The following is a 15,032-nucleotide window of genomic DNA, read 5'->3' on the forward strand; positions in this document are numbered from 1 at the left end:
ATTTTTTGGATACAACGCGTATCCGCCCTCTTCGGAATTCCGTTCGCGTCCGGTTCGTTCACAGTGTACTGGTCTCTGACAAGCTCACTTTAAAATTTACGGAAATGCCATCGAAGACACTTGGTCTCTTGCTTCTTTACGTGGCCGCCGCCGCGGGCTGCTCAGCGACGGGCAAAACGGTCTCAGTCACGGGCTACATCATGGACAACCTCTGCATCGACATGGGCACGCTTCTCGACAAGCCGCAAGTCAAGACGCTTCTCAACCCCGAGCTGCACTCGATCCACTGCCTCGTGGACGTCAAGGCGTGCGTTAGCTCCAAGTACACGGTGCTTGCGCCGCCCACCGGCAACGCATCGAACCTTTACTCCGTAGCCTACCAGCTCGACGCCGGCACGACCGAGAAGCTCCAGGCGCTGGCCGAAGCGGCGCGGAAGGCGGGCGGCAACCAAGGCTTTGCAGCGACGCTGACGGGCATTGACGACGGCAGCAAGACGCTGCAGTGTGCGACCATCGACCCAACGGTCAACGTCGACGGAAAGGCCATCACCGTCACGAGCGCCGGCAGTGCCACGTCACTCCTTTCATCACTGGTCGCCCTCGTGGCCGTGGCCGTCGTGCTCGTAGTTTAGATTCAATATGTGGTCTTTTCGACCTTTGTATACGTGGCGATATATGCAAACCTTGATCATTTAAAAAGCTGTGCTCAGTACATAAAATGATTATAATCATCAGCGACTATTCTTCGCGGAGGCAAAGGGTTCGCTGCGAGTGTTTCTGCGCGTTGGCGAGGATCGACGTCATAATGGCAGCGTCGCCACTCGTGTCGGCCGCACCGCTACGCGAGAAAGCACTTGCAACTCATGTACAATAAATGAATCAAGCACCTCGTGAGCAGCTCCTTGATCATGGCGCTGGACCCTCCCCGGTTGCGTGGTGGCAGCGGGCAGTAGTTGGCTCCCAACCTAGATGGGTTTCAGTTGCCCTTGTACAACATGCATCGGGTGTACGCGGGGTCGTAAGTCAATTGAACCGCGGGCGTCTAGCGCGCGATTTTGATTTACGATTCCAGGACCAGCCAGTATTACCTTGAGAGCTTTGGGGCTAAACGCTTGGTTGACGTACTTCGTATCCACAGCTTCGATGCGGTCCCGAAAGCTCTACATGACGTGCAAACCCACTCGACATCACAGCATCAAACCTGCTCGATGACAACTTTTTGCGCCTGGAACTCGCGCACTTGGGTCTCATTGGCCTAATACCGTATCGAGTCGTCGTAATATCGCTCTCCATGCACCTCGGTGCTGGCCGACAACGCCGCTCGCAAGGTCGTGATCTCGAGCAGCAGAGTCGCTTCTTTTTGGCGGTAGACTTCGCGCACTTCAGCTTCGTGCGTCTATGCAAGGTCAACGCATCTCGGGATCGTAAACGTACGAGGAGCGTCGCTTCGGCCTTGTCGGCGCGTCGTGTGTGGTACTCGAGCGAGTGCCGCAGGCCCTTGATCTCGTCCCGAAGCGCCTGGTTTTCTTTGGCGACACTCTCCGAGATGGTGCCGGACGCGCACTTGGCGCATGCACGCACAGGACTTGGCTCGAGCTCCATGGCTTGACCTTCCTCTGCACTGGACGAGCTCTAGTACAGAGAAATGGGGTAGTAGCCAGTGGACAGGGCGACCAAGTACGTCGTCTGCGGCCACGTGCACGGCGTTGGAGCGTCGCCGCCGCTTGTCAGTCGCAGCGCTGCTATCCCTGCGCACAGGTGTGCTCATACGGGATTGCTATTTTAGTGCATCTGATGTGGCGTTTCCGTCATATACATATACTAACGTTAGAACAACTACGCTCAGTCTTCGTACACGCTTGCGGGACCAGGCGACCGAGCTCCGGACTCGAAGAAACCACCTCTCGGCGTCATCGACGCACGTGCTTCCATTTACAGGGAAGACCATAGATGCGCGCGGTTGCACGTCGCTGCGATGCCTCCGAGCTAACGTAGTAGGAGCTCCCCACGCTGTGGATCGACGCATGTTGGTGGGACGCGCTTGATTTTTGCTTGGGTGCGTAGCCTCTCGCGCGTACCAAGCCCGCGTAGCATAGCATCATCGTCATCCGCTCCGAGCTGCTCTGTTGTGGGACACGGGCGCGGCCGTACGTGCCCGCGCCGCTACTGGATTTCTCTGCGTACCGTACGTGCAACTGGCTCTGCTGCGGTATAATACCGGTGCTAGCTCAAGGCGTGACTCATAGGGACACCTGTATCATGCAAGGCACGCGTCTTGGCCTTTGTCGGCGTCGCGAATGCCGCGCTTGAAGTGCGAGTTTGCCGCGGCTGCTTCAACTTGCACAGCGTCGGGCGCGGCGGAGGCTGTGCAAGTTGAAAAAACCAGCGTCTTGTTCAAGGTGTGGCGGTGCGACATGGATCCTAGAACCTCCTGGAGCTATAATAGGTTCCTACTCTATAGCACGAGGATTCGTAAATTCACTAGCGGATTTCTGCTCGCTGTGGCAGCACCAGTGTTTCGAAGCGGTGTAGCGACGAGCGACGAACCAGACTCGCGTCAAGATGAGCTTGTAGACTTGTAGCTGCTCTACGGCTGGCTACCTTGAAGCCAATGGTGGTAGGACGTTTTGGCCACGTGGCCAATTGAATGGCCCGGGTGGCTGCGCATCTACTTGATTTCTTCGTACCAGCTGGTTCAAGGTGGGAGCCACTCGTGTCACACAACGAACCCAACGTAACTTGCCGACGAAACGCCCGCGTTAAACGACGCCATGCGTTAAACACGAGGTTTAACCTCGTTGCCACGACGCAAGCCGACACGACATTGTGCAGGAGCAAACCTTGCCACACCACATCAATGAAGAGGAGATACAGAAAGAGCGCGGTCGATATCGAGACAAATGGATTCACAGCTCATGACGGCACAACGTTTAACGCACATGCGTTTTAGAAAAGACGCGCTGCTTCAGGCGTTAAACACTGTTGGGTAAACAGAGCCGACCACCCATGTTGTGCGAGACCGACTGTCCATGTGGCCATCGGCGGCGGGTGAGGTTATCCATTTTGCTGGCAACCGGACTGCAACCGGCGTGGCGCGGGCCACGGTGTCGGCCGTCGTTGCACCACGAACGTGGCGACGCCTATCTATGCTTCAAGACCGAGGTTGGCGTTGATCAGTTTGGATGAATAATTGGGGTTAAAATAAGTAAACGAGAGGAATAAATAGGGCAGGAGCCGTGCTTAACAGAGGCGCGGGGCTTCGTCGACCGTCGTGTCGTGCAGCCACGAGTGCTGCCAGAAGTCGAGGAGCTCCAGCTGCATGCCCGCGTTAAAGTCCTTGCTTTTGGCGTTGACGTCAAAGCTTGTCGTAGATGGGCACGTGAGCAAGCTCGCGAGTTCGTCTTGGGGCTGCGGCGTGTCGTAGAGCTCGGCGATCCATTCGTCGAGGCGCGCTTTCCGGGCCAGGTCGGCGGCTGAGAGGCTGCGGTGACGGATCTGTGAGATGCGCTTGCGCGGGTGGAGCTCGTTGTCGACCTCGAGGGCAGGCAGGTCGACGCAGCTAATGCTGCGCTTGATACAGGTCGAGGCGGACCGCTTCATGGGGATGTGCTGCGCTGTGGAAAATTGGCAAATGGACGCAGTAATCACATTCCAAAGAACAGCCACGGCGCGTGCCACCGGGAAAACTCCGGGTTTTGCCGGCAAAAATATGCGGCGCGCTCTATGGCCATTTGTATGCGACGCCCTCGGCCTTGAACTGTCTTGGGATTTGTATACGCTACGCGTAATTTAATTGGGCGAAACCGAGATTCAATGCAAGCGCCGTTTCAGCATTAAAATTGGGTGCCTTTTCGATGATTTTATTTTACAAACTGTTTAATGTTTATACAAAGTAGCATGATAAAATACGAAACACGCGACACGGCGGCGTTAATAAAAAAACTTATTTTCATTCTACTAAGACGAGCGTTCCGAAACGCACCGTTTGTTTCGTTGAAGTCCAAGCTCACAAACGCGTTTGATTGGCGGATTCTGGTTGCTTCATGTGACAGCGCTGTGTAATTGCCCACTTAAGTGCGACCGAAGACGCACTTGACCGGATGTTGCCCACCACTGGATGCAAGTTGAAGTTGGAAAATGCACTTCAAGGTGAAGAAGAGATCTTGGCAGACGTACTGACTCTGGCATCTTATCTTGTCCGAGACTGCCTGGCAGTCGACAATGTACGTACGGCGTATACGCCACTCGGTCCTATTACTGGTCGAGGGTATTGAAAGCCAGAGAAGCTTGGGTTTTTGTTGCACACGGACGACGATCGTCCATCGCGAAACGCACCAACTCAGCTTGGGCCTTGGAAGAAGGCAGCACGGCAAAGACACGGTGCGACTTGCTCGTCGTCATTGGCGCGAGAACGCCGCTGGGAACCGTTTGCTCTTGCCACTTTACAGGCACTTGAAGTTTGGTGCAGGAAGCATAAAGACACGTGCGGTTGGACGGTGTCCGAGCCAATCATGAACGAGCGGCCCCGCACTCGACGACGCAGCAAGCTGGACAGAAACAAGAAAGGACCAACCCGAACGCGGTCCGATCCCGTGCTAGCTTTCGAAAGAGAACGCGCCAGCCTTCAAGTTCAACTTGCGCACAGAATTGAGCTCGGTGCATGACGCCTGCGTCGTCATGGATCTTTATCCGGCCTATCCGGAAAACGGACCAAGTACTGCACACGCAAGTGAGGCCAGCAAATGCAGCGCCTATCACAACGGACTCGGTTGTATACGTCAAAAGATTATTGATGGCCGATCTCTGTTGATGTCAACCTAAGATCTGAGTTTGGCCAGTCGTCGTCGTCGCTTTCGACTCCAGATCTTAGAGGACGGTCGATCGTCCAGGATGGGACAAAGGGTCGGAAGAAGACTAGCGGTATCATTGGCATCGCTTTGCTTCATGAAGTCCGCACGTACCAGCTTTCAAGCCACAGTGTACAGCAGACTACACTAGAACTCGTCTAATCGATGTGGCCGTTCCAACTTGCTCTTTGATCTTATAGCGTCAAGCACACGCGTCTCTGTACGTCTTGCCTCATCAGATGAAGTCCACGCGCGTTAATATGCATCATCAACAAAGTGTGAGCGACGGTGCTCAGGTCTCCAGATTCGCCGAGATGCAGACTTGCACGACGGTGCCATAGTAATACCTCACCGATTCCTTGACCTCAACGAAGCTATTTTTGCGGCACGTCGTTTCGGCTGCCACGGTTTGTTCTGGGCTCGCTGGTTTGAATGGAGACGCTGGCCAAGGTCTTTGCGACGACGCCGGGCACGGAGGAGATCACTCTCCAGCATGCACGCCTCTACTCGCTCGAGTCTCTGTTGCCGCTTCTCCGGCAGTTCAAGGAGCTGCGCCACCTCGACGTGAGCCAAAACAACCTCTCATCGCTTCCGCCCGAGATGGCTCAGCTCAGCCGGCTGGTCGCGCTCGATATTTCGCACAACCCGTTCCCGTCGATACAAGCCGTGCTGCCAGTGTTGCAGCAGCTCCCGTCGCTCAAGAGTCTCTCCATCACTCTGGGTTCTGCGACTGACGAGAGCCTCGTGATGGCGGCGCTTCCTAAGCTCCGCATTCTCAACGCCGCCCCCTTGTCCTTTGGCGGGCCGCCCAAGTCATACGCCCTGCAGCCTGTGCCATCCTCCTCATCAACCGCATCGAACAGCGCGTTACCCATGGTATGATGGAACCCTACGGAAGAGTGTCGTAGTGTGCGTGCTAGGATCACGTACGAAACGTTGCCAGTATCGTGAGCGTGCTAAAGAGCATTGGCGACCCGTCACCGGACGAAGCGCTGCGCATGAGCCGCATGTTTGACCAGCAAATGGAGCTCGTGGCCATGTCGCTCAAGCAAGAATTGGCGGCCGGCGACCACGAGGCGGCAACGCTGCTCCACGCCAAGTTCAAAGTCCTTGCCGCCTGTGCGAGCCTCGCGACGCAGAAAGCCGGCGAGTGCCACCCGGAGCTCGGCCTCGCGATCCAGTCGCTCACGTTTCTACACCACGAATTGATGACGTCGTACCACGCCCTCGTCCTCAACCTTGTCGAGACCGGCCGCCACGTAGGTCCCGTCCTGTTCCGCACATCTTCTCGGAACGCGCGAAATATCTAGGAAGCTGCCGTGGCGCCAGGGCAACTCCAGCAGCTTTTGGAGGTGGCCGAGGGCCTCGAGACGGACCTCCAGAAAAGCCATGCCGCCTTGGCGATCGAGAAGCAGCGCGTCGCTCAATTGCAGGATGAAAACCTCCGGCTGCGGCACCAGCTCGGCGACAACCGACCGCGGAGCCCAAGCATTCACCCGCATGACGTCGCGCCTGCAGCCACGGCAAAGCCACCGCCGCCACCACCGCCGCAGGTACGAAAGGCGACGCCACCGGCCGTGCCCGTCGTACTCGTCAAGCGCGACAAGCCCACGCGCCATGAGAACAACAATTATACGTCTCGACCTCGGCGCCCCGAGGTTGTCGAGCATAGCAAGCCGCCAATGCTGCCGCCCGCAGTGTCGCCGACGCCAACGACGGTGAAAAACCTCACGTTAAAGCAGCTCCGCGATATGATTACCGCGATTTACGCGTCGAAAGCCAAGCACGACGAGATGTGCGCGGCCAACTTTGCGCCCAAAGAAACCATGGAGCAGCACATGTACACGTATCTGAACCAGCGCTTTGGGCTCCAGTCGCTCATTGTCGAGTATGCGAGCGCCATCATGAAGGTAAATGCTCGGTATTGCCTTTTTCCATACCAATGTATCAATGTATCAATATATATTTGTCGCCAGGGGTGCACGCGGTACATGAAATCGGACGCGGACGTCGCGACGTTCTTCCACGTCGTGCGCAACGACATGGACGAAGGCTTCTTGCGCTTGAAGAGCAAGCTGGAAGAAACTGTTGTCGCGCTCCTTCGCGCGTTCCTTCGAGGCCTGCACCCGCGCAAGTCGGAAGGTACGTCGTGGACTCTCTATATATATTGGATATTTTGTCTTAGGCGCGCTCAATCAGCTCATACAAGCCAAGCTCATGGACCAGACGCTTTTGAGCGAAGACGAGTGGCACAGCGTCATCAAGTACATGTATGACGCGCACGATGTACGCAAGGGCACCTTTGTTGAAGGCGCTCATATGAGGCTAGTGCCACGCCATTGTGCGGCTTGTCGAGTCGCAGGTCGTGCAGGACGACAACAATGTCAAGCGCAGCCTCGCCTTTTCGACGTTCCGCAAGGTATATATATTTATCGTTTAGTGATATTGGCAATGTTTGTCGTCTGTCTAGATATTGCTCAACTACCAAATGCACGGGCGGTTGCGTATGCTCGAGGAGTTTTGCCGCCATTTTCAGCAAGTGGATATTGAAACCGTGGGTGTCATCTCCCAGGTGCGCTTTCTGCGCCAATATGCCTATTGTGAGGTCATATGGATATAGCAAAGTCTCGTGGAGCTCATGATGCGGTACACACCCTACAAGGTATAGACGAGTTGACGTAATGTAATGTGCTTGCATGACACTACTCTAGACGGAAGATGAAGTCGACAACATCGTGCACCAAGCCGACCCCCACGGCACGAACGCCATTACTTTTTCCGACGTACCTCACAATGCCTTTGGATTTATGGCAAGAGAATGGGTGTTGTAGGTGGTCGAAGTGCTCTTCAAGGACATTCGAAGCCACAAAGCAGCGACAGTGGGTTTATCCTAGTTGAAGAAATCCATCTATACTTTCCGTGTTAACGTGCGAGCTCCTCGCCCAAAGTTATGTAGCACATCCCGAGTGTGAACTCGATTCTATCGTCGCTTCTTCATCTTGATCATGTGCTTGGCTTTCTTCGTCTTGGCCGCCAGCTTTTGCCGCACCTTGGCCGGGTCGCACTGCAGCTGCTCAAAGAGCGATGCCAGCTCGTCCGTATCCATCGTGGGAAAGTCCTTGCGAAGCGCGTTGAGGTCCGACTCGCGCTGTGCACTCGTGTCGGCGCCGGTCTCGACACAAATTTTGCCCTGCAATAACAATATGAAAAGTCCTTTTTTGCACTTTCGCTCAGTATGCTACCTCGCTGGCAGGTAGGGGAAGGGCCAGCGGCGTCGACATCAAGTCGTCGTCGACACTGCGAATGCTGTCGTAATGCTCGTCGTTGTAGTAGCACACGTGCCACGCAGGCGCCTTGGCGTGGCCGCAGTCGATCGTCGTGCGGTTGCCATCAACCTGACGAAAAGTGCCAATGTATCAACTGTCGTCGACACTGTACCTGGTGGACGACAATGTGGCGCTGCCAGAGCAAAGACGCGACGTAGAGCTCCAAGTTGCCGCCCCAGACACCGTCGTCGGCCATGCGCGAGCAGTACTAGACCCGGCGTTAGTCGCCTCCTCGTCAGCAAATTGCAAACGTGATCAAAGGCTTCCTCGTCTTCCATGAACGGTTCGAGATCGTCTTGGTGGTCCTTGATGTATTGTACAATGTCCTACACTTCTATGGAGACCACTGCGAGCAAGGGCTAGAAGCACATACCTTGCGCATTTCGGGAAAGTGCGTCTGGTCGCCATGCAGTTGGTCGCTCAGCGTGCTACCCTTCATAAGCCCTATGAAGGCTATGGTGACGGTACCGAAACAAGCAGTTGCCATCGGCTTCCATCGTCTACGCACGGCGGTCATCGAAGCTCGCGAGCGTGGCCAAGCGCCTACCACCAACTGCAGCTCGAGGCGGGCGAGCTGCTCGCGCAGCTTGCGCATGTCGACGCCGAGGGCATGCGACCCTCGGTTCTTCTTCGCCGCCGTCTTCTCTGCCTAGGTGCCATAAGCCATGAGGGCGGAAGCGACGGGCCCGAGGCCGACCTTGGCGCGCTTGAGCTTGCGCTGCTTCCCTTCCCGGCCCATGTTGCCCAAATGTGTTGCGATGCTGCCGATTGGTCATATTTCAACCAATCCTCATGCTGTATTCGGTCAAGTGCGGACATTTTTGACCAATCCCTGCATGACAAAAATGGACCTGCGATCCGCGCCGACGCTGGCAGCGAGACGCGCCTGGTCGGTAGTAGAGCCGCGAGGAGGAACTAGAATGCATCTACGCGCTATTCTGTATACTACAAGGGAAGAGCTGAGCTTATGCCCACGCTTTTGAGTCTCCCAGATTCAGATTCTGGTCCGCGCCAGACTTTGGTGTCGTAAAAGAGGCCACGACTGCGATGCTTTGGTATCGTTGCTGGCGTGCTCTCGGGCAAGCGAGCGTAACCAAAGTATCTCGCCGCGTGACCACGTGGCGAGACGAGCCCTGCGCAGAGCTGCGAGTGTTGATGGTCGCAGCCTGATCGAACACTATTGACGTCGTTTCGAAAATATCACCCTTTTAGTTTGAATGCAAACGTCCCAAATAGTATCGATATTGAAATGGTGTGTCTTTGAATCGAGCACGCATGGCACAGCTCCAGCGCGATCTCGAAGCGTTGGGCTGCCCGCCCGAGATCCTCTCGGCGTCGCCGCTGCAACTGCATAGCTCCAAGCGCGAGCTGCTGCATTGGCTGCACGCCCAAGCTCGCGGCTACCTCCACCAAGCGCTCGGGCCAACGTCCGGCAGCGAAGCCGACGTGCACTTGACGCGATGGCTTCTGCAGACGGTACACTGCTCTCGCCAATGCACGTGTTCACGCTAGCACCGTGCAGGGCATCGAGTCGCAAGACGTGTGCGCGCGCCTCATCGATGGGACGCTCGGCGTCGACCGCACGAACCGCTACCTCCGGCAGGTCTGCCTTCTGCATGCCTGGACTATTTCAAAGCAGCGCAGGTGGTCGATCAGTTGCTCGGCTTTGACGCACTCGCCACGCACGGCGCCGACGCCTGTGTGGCCAAGGCCAACGCACTTTTGAACGTCGTCTGCGCCAACGAGGTGCCCTCATCACATCATCGTGCTGTTGCCATGTCCTGCCTAGGCCCTCTTCTTGGAGACAAAGACGACGGGTCTCTTTCCGCCAAGCTTCCATGCGTACTTGGGGCAGCCAGCACCGTCCGTAGCTGACGAGCATCGCCGGATCGCAGCGGTACGCGGGCATCTTACTCTTACGTAACAAACTTCGCGTAGGAGCTGGATGCAGCCATGCGCGAATGCGACCGACTGCGGCGCCAGTACCCCACCTTTGACAAGGTTTTCCTTGTCTACTCTGCGCGCTCAGTGTTCTAGTAGGATACCATCGTACAGGCGCCACCGACCCTCGGCGCTCTCGTGTCGGCGCTGCAGCTGCAGCTGCAAGCGTGCGCTCCCTTGGACGTCGCTAAACACCATAGCTTCACGCTGCGGCTAGGTTTGCGCTCAAGTACCGACAAGAAGTGCAAGTGTGGCTTTGCGCGCCAAGTAGCGATGACCAGATCGCCGCGTCTGGTATGGGCAGCCTCGTCACATCCCAGACCAAGCCCGCACTGGATCAGTATGTTGCTTTTATCGAGCAGCTCCAGGTACGTCAGCCATCCCACAGGAGAAGGCACAAGACGCGAGCTAGTCGGTTTTGGCCGCCGCAGACATGGCGTCCCCGCGCGCGACCAGGTACGATCCTCGTCACGCTACCGACGGTCTGGTGACAGCAGCTAGTTGCAATCTCGGTACCAACGACATCGCCAACCAAGTGGCCGCGCTTCTTGACGAGATGCATGTGCTGGAGGCGGCGCTCGCAGGGTCCTAGTTGGCGCTAATATACAGAACACTCGTTTTCGTGTCAAGCAGCAGTCCAGAGCCCAGCGCGCAAGTGGCGTCCTTCGCTTCAGCAACGAGGAGAACGCAGGACGAGATCTTGTCTCGCGAGACACTCGGGCGTAAACATGACGCCACTGGCTGGCCGCGAAGAGAAGAGCCACTCCACCAGCTCGTTGGACCTTGGTGTACGAACGGGGTCGCTGCGATGACGACGACCAAGGCCTTCATCTACAATGCGCAAGAAGGAAGCACCTGCGTCGCCAACTGGAGGACACAGCTGTCGGCAAAGTAGACATACAAACGTCCAAATATTGGCACCTCATCGTCCAAGTTGCAACGAATATCGTCCATCGATTGGACGTTCCTGCTCCTACCGCAGTAGGGTCGAGTACATACTTTGAATGCAGTCGAGCGTAGAAGGTCGCCATGAGCATCATATCCGAGTGATAGGACGACCAGCAGGAAGGCGTAGGGCAATTCGAGCGTGTTGCAAACGGGTGGCCAACTTGACGGGCGCGGGCAATACAAATTTCCAGAGTAGAGTGGGATCTCGCCGGTGAGAGTGCAAAACCCAGCATTCGCCGCATGGACGGAACCCGACGTGTGCCAAAAACGAGCGCCGTCAAGCTCGCGCAGGCCCGCGCCCTCCAGCGGCGCCAGCGCGCCGCCGTCTGCAGCTACGTCGCCCATCTCGAGGCCAGCGTCAACGAGCTCCGGCGCGCGACGGCGCGGCTCGAGGGCCGGCGCGAGGCGTGGGCCATCATGCACCCGGCGCCCGAGCGGCCGTTGGACCATACCGCGAGCGCCCGTGTCGGCGCCGCGTACTTTGACATTTGCCGCTTTGGCATCGTCACGGACCACGACGTCACCGCCTTGCGACCGCTGCTGGCGGCCGACGGCTTTGACTTTATGGGCGGGGGCGGCGTCGACGAGCTCTTTGACCAGTGGCACCGGTACGCCACGTACTTTGCGGCGTTCGAGATGACGTGCCACCACATTGCCGTTTCGCCGGCCGAGACGAGTGACGTCGTGCTTTGCACGAGCACGATGCGCTTGCGTCTCCACCGCCGGACGCTTGAGTGCCTCTTCCCCCACCTTTTGGTCCGCGAAGACATGGTCCAGCGCCTCGTCGGGCGCGAGCTAGCGGTGCGTTGCCTCCTCTCTGCGTTGACATTATCTGATCGAATTGCACTGTTTCCATGTCTAGGTGCCAATGACGCTGACGCTCTACGTACGCCACGACGGGTGCCAGATCCAGTCCATGCACTCGGACCTCGCATTCGCCTCGAGCTTGGCAGAGCTCCTCGGCAGTCTCGAAGATACCGTGGTCGCGATGGACGGCGCGCGAGTCCACGGCCCATGGCTCTTGGCGGACGATGACGACGACGCGTCCGTGGCCGCAAGAAGCTTGACGTATAAAGCCCCGTAAAATCACACTGGACCTTTGCTCGCCTCGTCGTCGATGACGAGATCACATGCCAAGACCAGGTGACTCACTGGCATGAGTCACGACGTGGTACCGCGCATCTCGCATGACATGACGAGACCAGTGACGAGACCAGTGACGCGGACGCGCTGGCATCACGATGACGCGAGGTGGCTTGCGGCCTATTTCTTGATGGTGCCGTGAGTCTATGTTGCGAGCAGCGAGATTGCTTGCTTGCAGAGCGCGGGTATCGCGCGCTTGCCACGTATGATGCGATAAGATCTGAGACTGATAGGGTTCGAAAGGTCGTCGACGGCGTGTTCGATCGAGCGGACGTGACGGTATTATACTCAGATTCTTCTTGCGTCGGCTGTGCGTAGGGACAAGGCGTGTGCGAGCTCGTAGCTCGTGGTCCCCGCGCTGGTCGAGGCGAGTAGCGCAACAGCGTTGTCAACGTTGGACCGCTGATAGAAATGTACTGTGGCTGACGATCCTTCTTACGCGTAGTCGCTTTCGAGGCTCTCGGGCAGGACGGTGGCTGCTCCCTACACAGGCGTCTCTCGCTAGGTGGCGACAAGAGCAAAGCGGCGGATTAATGGACAGAGGTCGGTTCCTTGAGGCTCAAGAACGACGGACGAGAACCTTGGGCAACATACCTTGCAAGCAGCAAACGAACTGCACGTTTTATGTCCGGTGAGAAGCTGGGTGGTCGCTCCGCACCAATTGAGTGAGTGGGACGTTCGGTATATCGATATGACGATGCTTCTCGACGTTCTCAGGCGTCTTTGTCTTGGTGCAGACGACGAAGGACAGATTTGCTATCGCCAAGCCCAGCGACGACAAGGGCCGTTCGAGCGCGCTCAAAAGCTTCCGTTTTGCCGGCAGCAGATTCACCGAGTCCTTTCTCGTTGCTGGAAGTGGTGCGGCCTACGTTGAAGTCATCGGCGCCTTCTTGCATATCCGCCCATTGTCGGTGATTTCCTCTACCAAGACCGAGCTACTTGGGGGCAACAACCGCGTCGGTGTCCGCCCTGCCAGAGGCGGGCGAGGCGGGTTAGCTTTTGACTGATACTACAAATTCGTGGATGGCTCGAGCTCCCTTGCTCTGCGCCTGTATCTTGGACCTTGTATCGTGTGTTTGCTTTTGGAACTTGGTCTTTTAGAACGCTCGGCCTTGCGCGGAAAATCTCTTCCACTTCTTGGAAACGGCACGCCTCGCGAGATGCGACCAGCGAGCTGCTACGGCTCAGTTGTCGTCCTGCGACCGTACACTAGGCTTCGTCAAACGTAAAGACACTTTGCAGTGCTGGATGGAATGCGTTCCACCGTTTCGCCCAGCGACAACACGTCGCCGTGTCGATTCCGCAGAGCTAGCTACGCGTTGATCGCATCTCCGAGGCTTCCCAGACACTGCGATCACATGTACTATTGTACGAGCAAAGCAACGAGCGCTGCGGGCCATCGCCACTCCCATCGTTGTCGAGTGTCCTTGCTTGGTACTTACGTTGAGAGAGGCGCGCCACCAGCTCGGGCGACGTTGGTGGCGCTGGTGGCGCGCACGGCCTGAGAGCAATTGCTGAAGTCAAAGCAGCCACATGAACGAGATTGCCAGGCCGGCACTTGGCTCGTCGCGCCGTGTATGAACACTCCTCGCACCGGCCACAACTCACAGGCGCATTAGGAAGTCTACTATCTTTACTTTCTAAATAGTTGGATTCGGCTAACTCATTTCATCAACACAAGCAGCGCAGACTTGGACCGATCCAGGTCCGGTTTGTCATGGTGGCGACTCGGGGTGGAGTGGACAAGATCACCAACGTAGCACATGACGTATTACGTCGCTGCACAAAAACAGACGCTGTCGTCGCGAGATCTACGTAGTACACGCAACAACAATTTGGTCTATTCATCGATACTCGCCGCAAATACTAGTACACTCTAGTAGCGGACCCTCCTACCCTCCTACCTCGCCCCGACGCCGGAACGGCCTCGCCCCCGTGGTGTCGACGCCTGTATTACATTTAGAGTCACCTCGTCGTCGCTAGCGGCAACGAGCTCGCAAGGCCGCACTGGTGGCGGTCGTGTACGACCATCGCGACATCGTCGAGGTCGTTCAGCAGCGCCATGAGCCCGGCGGCAACGTCCCATTCAAACTCGATGCGCCGGACTTTGGCGCCGGCGTCACTGCTCGTACTACCCATGTAGAGGAGCTGCGTGCACGGACACGTGAGCGTCTGGCCCACGAGGCGGTGGCGAATATGGTTCTCGTCGCCGTTGTTCCCCAAGTGCGGCCACAAGGTCGTAATCGCATTCTCGTTCAAGCCGAGCGAGACCGTCCCCACGACATGAACGAGGTGCTCGTCGCTGTCAAGCGCAACCGCCTCCATGCGAAGGGGCTCCTTGCGGAAGAAGGCGAACGCAGCAGCATACTGCCGCCACTGGTCGAGGACGGCGTCAAGTCCAGTCGCTTCACGCAGCGCAACGTCGTCGGCCATGAGGTCGCGCAGTGCAGCGTCTTGGTCGGGCGCGGCGACGTACCCGTGCATGAAGAGGCGCCAGTACAACTCGACGCGCGCAAGGTCTTTTGCAAAGTGCCGCTGCGCGTTCTGCCGCATCATGTCGACTTGGCCTTCCAGCCGAAACGTGCTGTGGAGTAGCGACTGGACGTCGGTTTGGAGCGACTGGAGGTACGACCGCGTCTCTTCGCGGTACCGGCGCTGGTTGTTGCGGCTCTGCTGCCGCCGGCGCTCGATCGCATCGGGCGTCTTGTACTTGGACGGCATCAGTATGTAGTTGGCGTGAGTTGCTGCGAGTTGGATTGTGGCAGGTGGGAGCGCCAGCTGGGCGCGGTGACTTGGCTGGCGGACGGGACGCCTCTGCGCCGAACAT

General features: G+C 57.3%; 8 protein-coding genes across 13 annotated transcripts; 4 read left to right on the top strand and 4 right to left on the bottom strand.

The window, feature by feature from the left end:
* Nucleotides 1–15: 15 nt before the first annotated feature.
* SDRG_03720 (hypothetical protein) lies at nucleotides 16–737 on the top strand. Its single transcript, XM_008609358.1, has one exon. The coding sequence runs from the start codon at nucleotides 105–107 to the stop codon at nucleotides 630–632; it is 528 nt and encodes a 175-aa protein (XP_008607580.1). The 5' UTR covers nucleotides 16–104; the 3' UTR covers nucleotides 633–737.
* SDRG_03721 (hypothetical protein) lies at nucleotides 707–2,488 on the bottom strand. Of its 4 annotated transcripts, none has more exons than XM_008609360.1 (8): nucleotides 1,682–1,926; nucleotides 1,435–1,632; nucleotides 1,298–1,380; nucleotides 1,202–1,255; nucleotides 1,089–1,160; nucleotides 1,011–1,042; nucleotides 888–965; nucleotides 707–838 (listed from the first exon to the last, which is right to left on the bottom strand). In XM_008609360.1, exons 2-8 carry the CDS (start codon nucleotides 1,571–1,573, stop codon nucleotides 739–741), a joined length of 558 nt encoding a protein of 185 aa, XP_008607582.1. In that variant the 5' UTR covers nucleotides 1,574–1,632; nucleotides 1,682–1,926; the 3' UTR covers nucleotides 707–738. The 4 variants fall into 4 exon arrangements, with proteins under 4 accessions (XP_008607582.1, XP_008607581.1, XP_008607583.1 ...); XM_008609359.1 differs by having other exon boundaries at nucleotides 1,298–1,386; XM_008609361.1 differs by having other exon boundaries at nucleotides 1,298–1,396.
* Nucleotides 2,489–3,163: 675 nt separating this feature from the next.
* SDRG_03722 (hypothetical protein) lies at nucleotides 3,164–3,680 on the bottom strand. The gene has a single exon (XM_008609363.1). The coding sequence runs from the start codon at nucleotides 3,598–3,600 to the stop codon at nucleotides 3,241–3,243; it is 360 nt and encodes a 119-aa protein (XP_008607585.1). The 5' UTR covers nucleotides 3,601–3,680; the 3' UTR covers nucleotides 3,164–3,240.
* A 551-nt stretch (nucleotides 3,681–4,231) lies between these two features.
* SDRG_03723 lies at nucleotides 4,232–8,070 on the top strand (the record flags this gene model as incomplete). 2 transcript variants are annotated; one of them, XM_008609364.1, is made up of 10 exons in its annotated part: nucleotides 4,232–5,723; nucleotides 5,768–6,106; nucleotides 6,158–6,757; nucleotides 6,824–6,989; nucleotides 7,033–7,133; nucleotides 7,177–7,266; nucleotides 7,318–7,419; nucleotides 7,468–7,509; nucleotides 7,559–7,630; nucleotides 7,679–8,070. In XM_008609364.1, the coding sequence occupies exons 1-10, from the start codon at nucleotides 5,280–5,282 to the stop codon at nucleotides 7,739–7,741; spliced, it is 2,019 nt and encodes a 672-aa protein (XP_008607586.1). In that variant the 5' UTR covers nucleotides 4,232–5,279. The 2 variants fall into 2 exon arrangements, with proteins under 2 accessions (XP_008607586.1, XP_008607587.1); XM_008609365.1 differs by lacking the exons at nucleotides 7,318–7,419; nucleotides 7,468–7,509; nucleotides 7,559–7,630; nucleotides 7,679–8,070 and having other exon boundaries at nucleotides 5,280–5,723; nucleotides 7,177–7,287.
* SDRG_03724 lies at nucleotides 7,736–8,979 on the bottom strand. Of its 2 annotated transcripts, XM_008609366.1 has the most exons (8): nucleotides 8,871–8,979; nucleotides 8,721–8,822; nucleotides 8,642–8,673; nucleotides 8,547–8,601; nucleotides 8,425–8,499; nucleotides 8,286–8,381; nucleotides 8,090–8,242; nucleotides 7,741–8,037 (listed from the first exon to the last, which is right to left on the bottom strand). In XM_008609366.1, the coding sequence occupies exons 1-8, from the start codon at nucleotides 8,910–8,912 to the stop codon at nucleotides 7,828–7,830; spliced, it is 765 nt and encodes a 254-aa protein (XP_008607588.1). In that variant the 5' UTR covers nucleotides 8,913–8,979; the 3' UTR covers nucleotides 7,741–7,827. The 2 variants fall into 2 exon arrangements, with proteins under 2 accessions (XP_008607589.1, XP_008607588.1); XM_008609367.1 differs by lacking the exons at nucleotides 8,642–8,673; nucleotides 8,721–8,822; nucleotides 8,871–8,979 and having other exon boundaries at nucleotides 7,736–8,037; nucleotides 8,547–8,632.
* A 453-nt stretch (nucleotides 8,980–9,432) lies between these two features.
* On the top strand, nucleotides 9,433–10,746 carry SDRG_03725 (hypothetical protein). The gene is made up of 9 exons (XM_008609368.1): nucleotides 9,433–9,649; nucleotides 9,696–9,776; nucleotides 9,818–9,919; nucleotides 9,963–10,070; nucleotides 10,112–10,174; nucleotides 10,214–10,281; nucleotides 10,332–10,482; nucleotides 10,527–10,570; nucleotides 10,616–10,746. Exons 1-9 carry the CDS (start codon nucleotides 9,449–9,451, stop codon nucleotides 10,704–10,706), a joined length of 909 nt encoding a protein of 302 aa, XP_008607590.1. The 5' UTR covers nucleotides 9,433–9,448; the 3' UTR covers nucleotides 10,707–10,746.
* Nucleotides 10,747–11,207: 461 nt separating this feature from the next.
* Nucleotides 11,208–13,272, top strand: SDRG_03726 (hypothetical protein). Its single transcript, XM_008609369.1, has 3 exons — nucleotides 11,208–11,863; nucleotides 11,925–12,390; nucleotides 12,439–13,272. The coding sequence occupies exons 1-2, from the start codon at nucleotides 11,303–11,305 to the stop codon at nucleotides 12,144–12,146; spliced, it is 783 nt and encodes a 260-aa protein (XP_008607591.1). The 5' UTR covers nucleotides 11,208–11,302; the 3' UTR covers nucleotides 12,147–12,390; nucleotides 12,439–13,272.
* A 753-nt stretch (nucleotides 13,273–14,025) lies between these two features.
* On the bottom strand, nucleotides 14,026–15,032 carry SDRG_03727 (hypothetical protein). The gene has a single exon (XM_008609370.1). The coding sequence runs from the start codon at nucleotides 14,924–14,926 to the stop codon at nucleotides 14,171–14,173; it is 756 nt and encodes a 251-aa protein (XP_008607592.1). The 5' UTR covers nucleotides 14,927–15,032; the 3' UTR covers nucleotides 14,026–14,170.

Source organism: Saprolegnia diclina (genome assembly GCF_000281045.1).
Source record: "Saprolegnia diclina VS20 unplaced genomic scaffold supercont1.9, whole genome shotgun sequence".
Classification (NCBI taxonomy): Eukaryota; Oomycota; class Saprolegniomycetes; order Saprolegniales; family Saprolegniaceae; genus Saprolegnia; species Saprolegnia diclina.

Bases quoted from the DNA above. Each gene is read 5' to 3' on its own strand.
- SDRG_03720 (XM_008609358.1), top strand. From the start codon at position 105: ATGCCATCGAAGACACTTGGTCTCTTGCTTCTTTACGTGGCCGCCGCC.
- SDRG_03721 (XM_008609361.1), bottom strand. From the start codon at position 1,768: ATGAGCACACCTGTGCGCAGGGATAGCAGCGCTGCGACTGACAAGCGG. The intron at 966-1,010 runs GTACACCCGATG...AAACCCATCTAG, and splicing joins CAATTGACTTACGACCCCGC to GTTGGGAGCCAACTACTGCC. The intron at 839-887 runs GTGCTTGATTCA...TTTCTCGCGTAG, and splicing joins ATCAAGGAGCTGCTCACGAG to CGGTGCGGCCGACACGAGTG.
- SDRG_03722 (XM_008609363.1), bottom strand. From the start codon at position 3,600: ATGAAGCGGTCCGCCTCGACCTGTATCAAGCGCAGCATTAGCTGCGTC.
- SDRG_03724 (XM_008609366.1), bottom strand. From the start codon at position 8,912: ATGGGCCGGGAAGGGAAGCAGCGCAAGCTCAAGCGCGCCAAG. The intron at 8,602-8,641 runs GTACCGTCACCA...TATGAAGGGTAG, and splicing joins GATGGCAACTGCTTGTTTCG to CACGCTGAGCGACCAACTGC. The intron at 8,382-8,424 runs GTTTGCAATTTG...CGCCGGGTCTAG, and splicing joins ACGAGGAAGCCTTTGATCAC to TACTGCTCGCGCATGGCCGA.
- SDRG_03725 (XM_008609368.1), top strand. From the start codon at position 9,449: ATGGCACAGCTCCAGCGCGATCTCGAAGCGTTGGGCTGCCCGCCCGAG. The intron at 10,071-10,111 runs GTACGCGGGCAT...AACTTCGCGTAG, and splicing joins AGCATCGCCGGATCGCAGCG to GAGCTGGATGCAGCCATGCG. The intron at 10,571-10,615 runs GTACGATCCTCG...GACAGCAGCTAG, and splicing joins GCGTCCCCGCGCGCGACCAG to TTGCAATCTCGGTACCAACG.
- SDRG_03726 (XM_008609369.1), top strand. From the start codon at position 11,303: ATGGACGGAACCCGACGTGTGCCAAAAACGAGCGCCGTCAAGCTCGCG. The intron at 11,864-11,924 runs GTGCGTTGCCTC...TTCCATGTCTAG, and splicing joins TCGTCGGGCGCGAGCTAGCG to GTGCCAATGACGCTGACGCT.
- SDRG_03727 (XM_008609370.1), bottom strand. From the start codon at position 14,926: ATGCCGTCCAAGTACAAGACGCCCGATGCGATCGAGCGCCGGCGGCAG.